The following is a 14,589-nucleotide window of genomic DNA, read 5'->3' as shown; positions in this document are numbered from 1 at the left end:
TTCAGATAAATTTCTTTCCAATTGCACTTTTGCTACTGGACAGGGTTATTTGCTTTCCATATAGCAAATGAAACTCAATCGAACTTGTAAAATTCAACCTAACAGCAGAAGATCAAACTTGAGCTTGAACAACTTTCAAGACTTTTTTGATAATAAAATCAAAAGAAACAGCATGACCTAAATAAGTGCCATTTCTTCGTTCAGTGACACTTAAACTTACTATTGAAATATATGCGAAAGACGAGTTTGAAAAATTTTACTTATCAGATGATCAGTACTTAAGTTTTCCCTTATACAACCCCCCTCCCCCAGCTCACGAGACTCAATTAATTTTTATGGAGTACTGAGTGGCTTTTCAAGGTTAATTATGAAGACCAGATTTCTTCATGGCCTAATCAGTCCGCAATTTTTATACACAGAGGCGAAGCTGCAGCTTCGCAAACACGAGCGAGAGGCAAAGATTCGGATGCACAAGTTTTAAAACGCACTAACTCTCTAATTTGCATGTAATAACTTGGAATGTAATCAGGGTTGGCAAAAAAGTGTTTTTTTTAGAAAAAAAACGTTTCAAACAAAAAAAACGTTTAAAACACTGTTTTTTTTTCAAAACGTGTTTTTTTTCTATATTCTCGTGAGAAAAAAATGCACAAAAATAATAGAAATGCGCATTTGAATATCCAGACGTGACAACAATCGAGCCGTCTATATAACGCGGCTTAGGCGTGAAATTCACTGCAAAGCGCGCCAACACTGCAGATACATGTGACCAATTAGATGTTCATGCGTCATCGAAACATCACGCAGCAGACGGCAGCAAATTATTGCAGGCATGTGTGAAGTTAATCCATTTCAAACCTAAACTTGAAAAAAAAAAAACACAAAAAAAAACACGTGAAAAAAACGCCTGTTTAAAACAATGTTTAAAACCTGCTTTAAACACCAGTTGTTTTTTTTCTGCCAACCCTGAATGTAATACACCTAAGTTCACTAGATTAGCTTTGCATGTAAAAAATTAGGGCTCTTATTAACTATTTCCTTCTTATTGCAATAGGAAGAATTAGTTAACACGGTACAAAATTCTGTGTTTAACTGTTCAATTTTTCATAGGGGGAGATTCGTTACAAGGTGCCATGGGGGGAATACTTAACAAGATCCCAAATTAGAATATATTAGACCCAATTACGTGAAATTTCGCGAAATTTATCTAGTTGGAAAATTTCTGAAATGGGATTTTAATTATTATCATGTGAAACCAATATCTTTTTTGCTGTTCAGTTCATGAATTAAATACGCATCAACTGTGTTAACTTGTTGTTTTCCACACTTTGATTTCAATTGACTTGAATTGAAAAACTGCTAACTAAATATTAATTCTATAATCAGCAAATACGGACACAACAAACCTCAAATCAAATACAAATGATGTGCGATTTTGAACCCGTTCCTACTTCATTCATATAGAAGTTCGATTTCTCTAGAATGCTACATTTGATATATAACACAATCACAAAATGTTACAATTTATTGTACTATTAGCACCTTTGAACAAAGAAATGAGAATAATCATTAACAATTTACGTCGAAAACATGAGTTAAAAATGAGTTTGTATTTGTTTAATATATTCCACATTTCTCTTTGTATCATGGGTTGCATTTGATATGGATTATTCTTTTACAGCGCTACGCCTTCTGCTGAGCAAGTTTTTTCACAAGGTCCTCGATCTGAAATTCAAATTCATAAAGCTAACTTTGAAAATCAATTGGAATTTATGATACAGAAATTGACCAGGTATTCCACATGAAACTGATTACAGCTATACTACTTAGCAGGGAGCGGAAAAAAGTAAGTTCGGAAACTACAGAGGCAGCTGGTAAATTGCAAAAAGTTTTAGAAAACAACCCCGACCTCGAGTTTGGGGTAAAATTTCCTTTCTCCTATAACATCATGCAAAGTCGAAAGACTTTTTAGTCTGTAAAAGCGAAAACTAAATGACTGTCAAAATACTTTTATGGAAAATGTGCAAAAGTATTTGTTTTAGCGTAAATAATACCGAAATTGAAACTTTCTGCACAAATTTTTTTTTGGCAATTTTGAAAATTTAGAAAAGTACTTTTTACGACCCAAAATTTACTTTTTTCCTCTTCCTGCTACTTAGCTGCCATGCGTTATTGTTATTCCATAATATAGCCTGAAAACTTCCTCCTTTTCAGAATTCAGTGGAGAGATGAATCACCAAGACAAAAACCCAAGCAACCTTGCTGACATGTTTTCATTGCCAAAACTACTTGCTGAAACCTTCCTCAAAAACAAGCTCTCATTATATTCGCCCGATGCTGATCTTCTCTATGATTAGATTACACTTCATTCATAAATTATGCCAGACTGCAATTCTCTTTCTTCGTCCAGCCGTTACAATTGTTTCTCTTTTTTTTAAACCAATTTGCACACTACTAGTACTATACCTTCTCCAGTATCAATGTACCTGTGCCTTGTAGATGACCTTCACGTCTGTCAAGTCCATCTTCAGCTCATCCACCTCCTCTGCCTTCTCCCCATACATGGTCAGCAGAGTCTCATACCTCCCCTGTAGCTCCTCTAAGTCCCCCCTCAGTCTCTCCAGGGTATCCTTGTCCCCCTCCCACACGTGTCTCTCATTCGAAAGGCGCACGAAGTCTTCCCGCAAACTAACGTTCTGCTGTTCCAGCCTCCGCAGCTCCGTCTTGTACAAAAACAGCACACAATTTTATCGTTTTTATCGATAGTTTGTAACAAATTTAGCAACTGAACATTTACTGTTCTAAGCTAAAAAAAACTAGCGTGTAACGCACCTCCGGTGCTTCGAATTTTTGACAACTCATGAAAAACCACATATATATTGGAAACCAGATCTGCAGGCTTTTAGTGTGCTCTGACAGCACCCAATTACAGGGTTGGTAATTTCAAATTATAAACTTTTTTGTAATTCCAATTTTCCGTCAAATCCCGAAAATGTCAAATATCGAGAGCTACAAATATTCGAGTAGTTATTTTTGGAGGCAAGATTCGCAACTTTTTTTGAAAAAATCACAAAAAGTTCATATCTAGAAAACTACAAGAATTTGAGCAGTCATAATTGGAGGCAAGGTTCGAAACCCCTGAGAGTAATCTCATAGCCCCCAACTACAGGGTTGAGAATTTGACATTTAAGAAAAAAATTTCGTTTGAAATTCCTGAAAATTTTTTGAAAAAATCACAAAAAACGTCATATCTCGAAAACTAAACTACAAAGATTTCAGCCGTCACATTTGTCAACAAGATTCGCAATCCTAGAGACTACTCTGACAGCACCCAACTACAGGGTTGCGAATTTCAAGTTTTGTAAAATATTTTGTTATTTGTGTTTTCTGAAAATTTTTGAAAAAAAAAAACACAAAAAACGTCATATCTCGAAAATTACAAGGATTTGGGCAGTCATAATTGGAGGCAAGGTTCGCAACCTCTGAGAGTACTCTGATAGCCCTCAACTACATGTTTGAGAACTTGAAATTTTGAAGAAAAAAAATTCGTTTAAGTTTCCAGAAAATTTTTTGAAAAAATCACAAAAAATTCATATTTCGAAAACTACAAGGATTTGAGCAGTCATAATTGGAAGCAAGGTTGGTCGCAACCACTGAGAGTACTCTGATAGCCCCCAAATAATGTTTGAAAATTTGAAATTTTGAAGAAAAAAAATTTCGTTTAAGTTTCCTGAAAAATGTTTAAAAAAATCACAAAAAACGTCATATCTCGGAAACTACAAGGATTTGAGCCGTCACATTTGGAGACAAGATTCGCAATCCTTGAGAGTACACTGACAGGACCCAACTACAGGGTTGGTAATTTTATGTTTTGTAAATTATTTTGTAATTTGTGTTTACTGAAAATTTTGGAGAAAAAAATAAAAGAAATCGTCGCACTCGTACACTGAAAGGATTTGAGCATTCTTAATTGGAGGCCAAATTCGCAACCCCTTGGGGAATCCTGGCAGCGTCCCACTATTGGCCTGCTTATTTTAAACTCGGTGGAATAACCAGTAAATTCAAACTGGAAAATCGAAAAAAAACTTAACCATTGCAATATACGATATAGCTTAAACGTGTAAAAATTCTTTCGTTAAACATCCAAAAATAATACGTTGAAAAAGCTTAAACATGGTGAGATAGTAAAGCCCGCAATTAAATATATGATAGATATAATAGATTGTTCAAAGAAATGAAATATTTTGACTCGGACAAAGCGAAAACCTGATGAACTCACAATAAAATGGTTTTTAATATATTTAGTACTATTTTAATAAGTCCAGTGCCATGATCACAGAATGATTTGACAACTTAACCCAGTTTTGAACTTTTGAAAAATAATAATTACTATAAGACGAAAGAAAAATTTTCTCCGAAAGGCCGTAATTCAAAACAACAGCAATTTTCCTCGCTGAGACGTGGTTATGAAAAAAATCTAAAACTAACTCAAATTTAAATGGCGACCAATAACTGAAAGGCTGCTCTCGCTCCGAAAAGAGGGTAGATGCGTGGCTCTGTATGTATAAAATGGAAACAAAACATTAAAAAGAAACCAAGGACAATTCGATACAATTAATATGAAGCAATATTACTAGTAATAAAAAAAAGGTAACAGTTGCTTATATACCACCAATTTCTGTTACAGACGAAACTATTAACAAACAGGAAAACCATCTTGACAGTATCCTTATTGGCCCAGCAGCTGAATATGATGTTTGTGGCGACTTTAATACATATTTCTCAAAAAACAAAGTTAACACAAAAAATGAAAGGAAAAAATCTCGTCTTGAGATTAAAAAAAAAACGAGCCACACGGTGAAATGGAACTTTGCGACTATGAAAAATCAGTTTTTCTCATCCATAAAAATTTCGATAAAAAAATTTATAACCGATGTTTCTGACCATTATTGCATTATTGCGGTCATGGAATAACTTGAGCAAACTATATACAAGCGAAAAATTGATATTCGCTATACAACACGAACCATAAAAGAAATGGAATGAATTCCAAAGGAATAACCATGCTACTGATACATATTTGATAAATATCAACTGCACATTAAAACATGCGATTAACAGTAATTTTCCAGAAAAAAAACAGTAAACAAAACTAAGTGGATAGACAAAGAAGTTAAAAGAACTGCCGCAAAAAAAAAATAAAAAAATTATCAATAAACCAATCTAAAAATTCAAACTAAAAGACGGATCTGATAGCCTACGAAAGCAATGAAAGTTTGTCAAAAACAGTAACGGACAAAAACGAAATTACTATCAAAACAGATTAAACATAACTTCCGAAAAAACTGCCGGACTTTATTCTTATCACTTTCAAGGAAATTAAATGAAATAACAAACCAGTAAATTTGTAACGTGCGAAACTGTTCAATAATTCAATAAATAATTTGCAACTATCAGGAGTACCGGTTCAATGCCCATTACCGTTTCAGAGCAATTAAAATCAATGTTCTTTACAAAACATCATCAAGAGATTATAAAGTTTGTTCATATTTCAAAAATTAGTACGGCTAGCTCAGACTGCTATGACATCAATTACTTTTACGTAAAACACGTCAGAAAAACTTCCGGATCTACTTGAAATAATATTTAATGATAATGAACGAGAGGACAGATTCGGTAAAGGCACTACGAGTAAAACTTCCTACCATCCACGGTAAAGGAACTACGAGTAAAGGTAAAGGAATACGAAATTCTGAAACTAATTTAAAAAATCCATGAGGATGGATTGTGAAAAAAATGATAATACAATCAACAACACCGACATAAATAATCTGCAGTTTAGACGCATCACGAACAAAAATTAACCTTGAATAAACACTAAAACTACATGAGATCTCCAACATAAAAATGAGGCAAATGTGTAACCGAGTAATAGGAATTTTTCAAATAGACAGCAAAAACCATATCAACATTTTAACCACAATTTCAAGAAAATTATATCGTGGATAATTGGCTCCAAGTTTTTATCAAGTTTGAAAATCTGAGGCGATGAAACTATATAGTAAAACAGCTTACTTTTTCTAAGATTGTTTTTCTTTCGATTTCTGTAACTCGATCAGAAAATTTGAATTTTCGAGCAGCTACAAACTGTGCAATGCTCGCATAACGCTAGATTCACTTTTTTTTGCTTGAGTCGCTTGAAAACAGACCTTTACGTCTAAAAGAATCAACCCAATCTATCTTCAGTCAACAATTTTGCTTAATTTTCTTTCAAATAAAATACTATTAGATTAGATTGAAATTATTTTGTTCTGATTATTAAGCCTAGTTGATTCATTAGGTACGAACGACAATTGAGCTCTGCAAAAGGTGTATGCACTAATGGAAATAATTTCGTATAAGAACGGATAAACGAACAATGTTGACCACAGATATGAACCATGAAAAAAAACCCTTCACTTAGTAAACTCACCTGCAGAGCCGATGCTTCTCCATCTTTGAGTTTCACTTGTGATTCCAGGAACTCCCAGGAAGACAGGGTGCGCGAGTTCACATTGCTCCCCACAGTGTTACTTGAGTTAGGTTTCACCAGAGCATTGGGGGTCTTTTCAGGAGGCGTAGACTATCAACAACAAAGATTCAAGAAAAAGTCCTTCTAAGATACTTCCAATAATTATGACCTCCAAAATGTGTATCAAGCTTTTGAAAATAACAACCCTTGTGCACAAATAAAACCGTTTTCTCCATTTTGGGAGTACTACTTCGACTGAAACAGAAAAACTAGCCAACAGACAGTTGGAAACTAGTCATGAACGCAAGAAAATAGAAGAAAAACTGACTTGTTTTTCGGAAACTTCTACTTTCGAGTTTCAAAGAAAATAATACATGCACTTGAAGCTCTTTAAATTTCAAGAACAGTTTAAATGGGTGGTTTCTTGATAAAATTAACCCAAATTGAAAAAATGGATCAATGGGTAAAGTTTTTATTATGCCGAGAAATCTGAACATTAAAAACTGATTTCGAAACTAGACGTCCATCACGTTTTTAGCGACCTTTACACTTTTGCTGTTCGATAGTGGTCTTTGCCTTCATTTTAACAACGCAAATGAATTGAACTTAAAAAAGAAATCAAAAGTCAAACCGGTAAAAATCAAAATTGAGCAATAAACTAAAGACTTTTTCATTGAAAAAAAAATTAACAAATTACTTTTTGATGAAAAAAACATAACTCTTCAGAGCTTTAATGCCAAAAAAGAAAAAAGAGAAACACTTCAAGAGATATTTTCAGAGCTTCAACATACATTTTCAGAAAGATATTTTCTGAGCTTTAATGCCGAATAATACTTAAGCGCTTTAATGTCGAAGGAGAAATAAAAGAAAAACTTCGAAAGAAACTAAACTCCGATCAAAGATGGATGGCGCATATAATTTTTTTTACTGAAAGATACTGAATGAGAAATACTAACTGATATTGGCGAGAACTGTTGAGACGTATATTTTCCGTTGTATCCATTTTCCGTTTCTTTTAGACGCAACACCTAAAATGATATTGATCCACTACTGACGAAGGAAAAATCAACGAGCACGTTTCAGATGAAATGCATCGTCAGGCGATCGAGTTCATCTATTCGTTGGATTATAATCATCGCTGAAGAGAAAGTTAACATATTTTTTGGCCCACCAAAAAATTACTGACAGAACAGTTTCTCCGTATCGCAAGAACATTACTTAAAGGCCAACAACTTAAATGTAAACAATTATTCACAAAATAGAAAAAATCAAATTTCTAACAGCTCAATTAAATCGTCAGCAGAGAGCAGTTGATCTATGCTGGGATTTGCTATCATCATCGAAACAAACTGTTTTATTATATCAACATGATTGATGGCCGAAGAACAGAAAAAATCAAATTAAAAATTCATTTCAAAAACACGACAAAAAAAATCAGCCAATTACTGGTATCAAAAAATTAATTGTGTTACACTAAAACTCCCATCAATTTAATTCAAATTTCAGGGATTTAGTTGGTCTATGCATGGAACTAACAAAATCGAAATCAAAAAACTTTTATAAAAAAATACGGCAAATTGAAACAAAACCACTCAAATTGTCAGAAGATCAGTTGATCCATGCTTGATATAGAAATCACCAGCAGGACAGAAACGTAAATGAAACCAAAAACCTTAACGGAAAATCACGAAAACCAAAATGCTAAGAATTATTCAGGACTCTAAAATAGTACAAGGCAAAGATGCACCACACTTCGTAATAATGAGGTACAACCTAAAATAACTATAACCTTTCTGAACAACGAATCGACAGGAGATCAATTTTTCTTTGCTTGGACAGTAATTCGCCATCGAAATAAATTTGCAAAAACTGGGTCTCTCAAAAAACATAACTATGGAAACATCGGTATAGTTCCAATCAAGCATTTGCTATGAAAAAAAAAACAATTTAAACATTCCAACAGCCAAAACTGTCAGATTACATGATCTGTTGCTGAATTAGCTAATATCACCGAAATAAACATTATCATATCAAAAAAAATTAACGGCCGAATACAAGGAAAGAATTACAAAAAATACGGCAAATTGAAACAAAACCACTCAAATTAACAGAAGATCAGTTGATCCATGCTTGATATAGAAATCACCAGCAGGACAGAAACGTAAAGGAAACCAAAAACCTTAACGGAAAATCACGAAAACCAAAATGCTAAGAATGATTCAGGACTCTAAAATAGTACAAGGCAAAGATGCACCACACTTCGAAATAATGAGGTACAACCTAAAATAACTATAACCTTTCTGAACAACGAATCGACAGGAGATCAATTTTTCTTTGCTTGGACAGTAAATCGCCATCGAAATAAATTCGCAAAAACTGGGTCTCTCAAAAAACATAACTATGGAAACATCGGTATAGTTCCAATCAAGCATTTGCTATGAAAAAAAAACAATTTAAACATTCCAACAGCCAAAACTGTCAGATTACATGATCTGTTGCTGAATTAGCTATTATCACCGAAATACGAAATAAACGTTATTATCATATCAAAAAAAAATTAACGGCCGAATACAAGGAAAGAATTATTGATTTATTCGCATAAAGTAAACACTGTTTACAGAAAACTCGTGAAACTTTCCGTTGAACAGTATCAGCAAAACAATTTCGAAACTTCGAAATTTGATCAAGTAAATTCAATTGTCAGAGAATCTGTTGATGTGTATGCATGGAATTAACAAAATCGAGACAAAAAGTTTTGAATAAAAACGTTACTGCGAATTAAAAACAGAATCGTTAACCCTTCGTGTTGCAAGACCAATATTAGTAACAAAAACTTCCATCAGCTTTTAAAAAACGCTGCTAACAGAAACCTCACGAAAATCACCAATAAACGGTATAAAAAAAACAAACATGAAATTTTAAAAATTCATCAGATATGTTCAATTTTCATGAAACAGTTGACGTACACATGGAAGTAATAGCTTCGATACAAGAAACTTTCAGTCAAAAAAATTCACTTGATCTGCAACAAAGTTGCTGAATTGAGGCGTGTCCCAAAAGCACGGCTATCAAATGAAACACTAATAAACATGCAAATAAGCACCTAGAAAAACCTAAATCACCAATAACTCTCATCAATTTAAAAACCATCAGATCAGTTAACTTATGCTTGAATTCATATCATCACAGTATTAGAAAGAATTAATCAGACTAAAATTATTAAGGGACCATGTTAAACATCAGGACATGTAATAAGTAGAAATGAAAATCGTAAGGTTCGACCTAGAAATGGTAAAAACTTTCAGAAAACAACCTTGAAGATCAATTTATCTTTCCTGGGACTTATTCTTATCAGAAAAAAAGTATTAACCAAATTAACATATCTTGCGGCTATCTAAAAAAACTCTGTTGAAACTATTTCTCGTAAAAACATTCTTTCAGGAACATCACATTTTCAACCCAGAAACTTTGAAAAAAGAAACCACGTTTCAACATTTCAGCTGAATTAAAATGCCAGGAGGAGATTGGTTGACTTATGCTTGGATTGCTATCATCACAGTATTAGAAAGAATTAATCAGACTAAAATTATTAAGGGACCATGTTAAACATCAGGACATGTAATAAGTAGAAATGAAAATCGTAAGGTTCGACCTAGAAATGGTAAAAACTTTCAGAAAACTGAACCTTGAAGATCAATTTATCTTTCCTGGGACTTATTCTTATCAGAAAAAAAGTATTAACCAAATTAACATATCTTGCGGCTATCTAAAAAAAACTCTGTTGAAACTATTTCTCTCAGGAACATCACATTTCAACCCAGAAACTTTGAAAAAAGAAACCACTTTTCAACATTTCAGCTGAATTAAAATGCCAGGAGATTAGTTGACTTATGCTTGGATTGCTATCATCATCGATACAAATCTTTTTATCATCTCAAACAAAGAAAAGAACAATTTTAAAACAAACACTGAGGTGAAAAAAAAATGACAAATCAATGGTATCAAAAGAACAAAAAAAAAATTTCAACCAAAAAAAATACCGCAATCTGACACAAAATTGCTCAAAGGAAGCGTGTCAAAAAATAATGATGGTAAGCCTAACAAACTGGCAAACAAGTAACTTGAAAGATAAAAATCACAAAAAAATATCAAGTTAAAATGAATCGCCAGGAGATCAGTTGATCTATACTTGGAGTGCTATCATTTTCGATAAAAAACCTTTTTATCATATCAAAAAAAATGATGGTCAAAGAAAAGAACATTTTTAAGGAAAAATTCATTTGAACAAACACAAAAATGAAAGAAAACTAAATGCTATCATAAGAATCAAAACGACATTTCAAAACTCCATCAAATAAAATCAAATTTCAGAGAACTAGTTGTTGCATGCGTGGAAGTAACACTATCGAAACGAAAAACTTTTCAAGCAAAAACAAAACCGCTCAAAGAATGTGTGTCCAAAAAAAGGTGATAATGATAACTCTAACAAACTTGCACTCAAGTTCCTTGAAATTTAAAAAAACCACAGAAAAAATGTTTAATTGACTCGTCAGGAGTAAATCAGTTGATATATGCTTGACCTTATATCATCACAGTGTTAGAAAGATTTAATCAAACCAAAATTATATAGGAACCATGGAAACATCATGACATATAACACGTAGTAGTGACAACCGTAAGGTTCGACCAAGAAAATATATAAATTTTCAGTGCAGACCAATTTATCTTTCCTGGGACTTATAATCATCACAAAAAAGTATTCGCCAAATCAACATAGCTTACGGCTATCTAAAAAAACTCTGTTGAAACTATTTCTCGTAAAAACGTTCTTTCAGGAACATCACATTTTCAACACAGAAACTTTGAAAAAAGAAACCCCTTTTCAACATTTCAGCTGAATTAAAAAGCCAGGAGGAGATTGTTTGACTTATGCTTGGATTGCTATCATCAGCGATACAAATATTTTTATCATCTCAAACAAAGAAAAGAACAATTTTAAAACAAACACTGAGGTGAAAAAAAAAGACAAATCAATGGTATCAAAAGAACAAAAAAAAATCAACCAAGAAGAAACACCGCAATCTGACACAAAATTGCTCAAAGTAAGCGTGTCAAAAAATAATGATGGTAAGCCTAACAAACTGGCAAACAAGTAACTTCAAAGATAAAAATCACAAAAAAATATCAAGTTAAAATGAATCGCCAGGAGATCAGTTGTGCTATACTTGGACTGCTATCATTATCGATAAAATACCTTTTTATCATATCAAAAAAACTGATGGTCAAAGAAAAGATCATTTTTAAGGAAAAATTCATTTGATCGAACACAAAAAAGAAAGCAAACTAAATGCTATCATACGAATCAAAACGACATTTCAAAACTCCATCAAATAAAATCAAATTTCAGAGAACTAGTTGTTGCATGCGTGGAACTAACACTACCGAAACGAAAAATTTTTCAACCGAAAACAAAACCGCTCAAAGAATGTGTGTCCAAAAAAAGGTAATAATGGTAACCCTATCAAACTTGCACTTAAGTTCCTTGAAATTTAAAAAAACCACAGAAAAAATTAATCAGTTTAATTGACTCGTCAGGAGGAAATCAGTTGATATATGCTTGACCTTATATCATCACAGTGTTAGAAAAATTTAATCAAACCAAAATTATGTAGGAACCAAGGAAACCTCATGACATATAACACGTAGTAGTGACAATCGTAAGATTCGACCAAGAAAATATATAAATTTTCAGTGCAGACCAATTTATCTTTCCTGGGACTTCCTGGGACTTATTATCATCACAAAAAAGTATTCGCCAAATCAACATAGCTTACGGCTATCTACAAAAACTCTGTTGAAACTATTTCTCGTAAAAACGTTCTTTCAGGAACATCACATTTTCAACACAGAAACTTTGAAAAAAGAAACCCCTTTTCAACATTTCAGCTGAATTAAAAAGCCAGGAGGAGATTATTTGACTTATGCTTGGATTGCTATCATCAGCGATACAAATATTTTTATCATCTCAAACAAAGAAAAGAACAATTTTAAAACAAACACTGAGGTGAAAAAAAAAGACAAATCAATGGTATCAAAAGAACAAAAAAAATTCAACCAAGAAGAAACACCGCAATCTGACACAAAATTGCTCAAAGGAAGCGTGTCAAAAAATAATGATGGTAAGCCTAACAAACTGGCAAACAAGTAACTTGAAAGATAAAAATCACAAAAAAATATCAAGTTAAAATGAATCGCCAGGAGATCAGTTGATCTATACTTGGAGTGCTATCATTATCGATAAAAAACCTTTTTATCATATCAAAAAAACTGATGGTCAAAGAAAAGAACATTTTTAAGGAAAAATTCATTTGATCAAACACAAAAAAGAAAGAAAACTAAATGCTATCATACGAATCAAAACGACATTTCAAAACTCCATCAAATAAAATCAAATTTCAGAGAGCTAGTTGTTGCATGCGTGGAACTAACACTACCGAAACGAAAAATTTTTCAACCGAAAACAAAACCGCTCAAAGAATGTGTGTCCAAAAAAAGTTAATAATGGTAACCCTATCAAACTTGCGCTGAAGTTCCTTGAAATTTAAAAAAACTACAGAAAAAATTAATAAGTTTAATTGACTCGGCAGGAGGAAATCAGTTGATATATGCTTGACCTTATATCATCACAGTGTTAGAAAGATTTAATCAAACCAAAATTATGTAGGAACCAAGGAAACCTCATGACATATAACACGTAGTAGTGACAATCGTAAGATTCGACCAAGAAAATATATAAATTTTCAGTGAAGACCAATTTATCTTTCCTGGGACTTAATATCATCACAAAAAAGTATTCGCCAAATCAACATAGCTTACGGCTATCTAAAAAAACTGCGTTGAAACTATGTCTCAAAAAACATTCTTTCAAGTACATCAACACGTTTTCAAACTGGCTATTTAAAAAAAATCACTTTTGAACATTTCATCAGCTCAATAACATTGCCAAGGAATCAGTTAATCTAGGCTTGGATTGCTATCATCATCAAATTACACTTTTTAGCGTATCAATGAAAACTGACGGACAAAGAAAAGAACATTTTTAATTAAAAATTCATGTGGACAAACAGACATGAAAAAAATACTAATAATTGGTATCCAAAGAATCAAAATGACGATTCAAATTTCATAAAATTATCAGGAGATCAATTGATCTACGCTTGGATTTACATCATCAGCGTTAGAAAGTGAAACAGAACTAATAAAAATTAGTAACAACCATGGAAACTCCAGGACAAACAATTAGTGAAGGCCAAAACACAACAGTCATTAACAAAAAGGTTCGACCTACAAACGGTAAAAACTTTCGGAAAACTGAATCGTGAAGATCAATTCATCTTTCCTAGGACTTGTTATTATCAAAAAATAAGTTTTGACCAAATCAACAAAATTAGACTTGTAAAAGAAATTGAACAGGTGAAAACATTCCTCTTAAAACATCACCACATTTTCAACCCAGCAGTTTCGGAAAACACATCACTTTTGAACAACTCTTTAGCTCAATAAAATCTCCAAGAGATCAGTTGAGCTACTCTTGGACTCCTATCATCATCAACACGAACTTTTTTATCATATCAAAAACAAGATTGACATAGAACAGAACATTATTAAAAAGAAACTCCAAAAACACAGATAAAAAAATGACCCATGAATTGAATCAAATAAAACTTGACAATTTAAAATTCTAACAGATAAAAGAAAAATTCAATGAATCAGTGGTTGCATGCGTGGAAACTTAAAAAACTTTAAAAAAAACAGAAAGCTAGAAAGCTAAACCAAAAAAGAAACACTGGAATCTGATACAAAATTGTTCAAATAACGCGTGTCCCGAAAATACAGGAACTGATATTAACCCTAACAAAATTGCAAACAAGTGCCTTGAAAAATCAAAATCAATTTGAATCATCAACTAAAATTAAATGTCGGGAGATCAGTTGATCTACGCTTTAATGTATATCAGCACAGTGTTAGAAAGTTCAAACAAACTAAAATTATTTAGGAAAAACCATGGAAACATCAGGACA

The 14,589-nt window shown here is 32.7% G+C and overlaps 1 protein-coding gene across 1 annotated transcript in view; it reads right to left on the bottom strand.

Annotated features, from left to right (window-relative positions):
* Positions 1-1,362: 1,362 nt before the first annotated feature.
* The window catches only part of LOC134839406 (TATA element modulatory factor-like), an 83,998-nt gene continuing 70,771 nt past the window's right edge, over positions 1,363-14,589 (bottom strand). The window contains exons 13-16 of the mRNA XM_063854944.1: positions 7,465-7,536; positions 6,470-6,619; positions 2,484-2,720; positions 1,363-1,722 (exon numbers count right to left, since the gene is read on the bottom strand). Of these exons, the coding sequence (XP_063711014.1) occupies positions 1,681-1,722; positions 2,484-2,720; positions 6,470-6,619; positions 7,465-7,536 (501 nt within the window). The 3' untranslated portion in view covers positions 1,363-1,680. The remainder of the gene's footprint in view (positions 1,723-2,483; positions 2,721-6,469; positions 6,620-7,464; positions 7,537-14,589) is intronic.

This window comes from Symsagittifera roscoffensis, chromosome 2, assembly GCF_963678635.1.
Source record: "Symsagittifera roscoffensis chromosome 2, txSymRosc1.1, whole genome shotgun sequence".
NCBI lineage: Eukaryota > Metazoa > Xenacoelomorpha > Acoela > Convolutidae > Symsagittifera > Symsagittifera roscoffensis.
The sequence above is the reverse complement of the archived record's forward strand: the minus strand, read 5'-3'. Positions and strand labels throughout refer to the sequence as shown.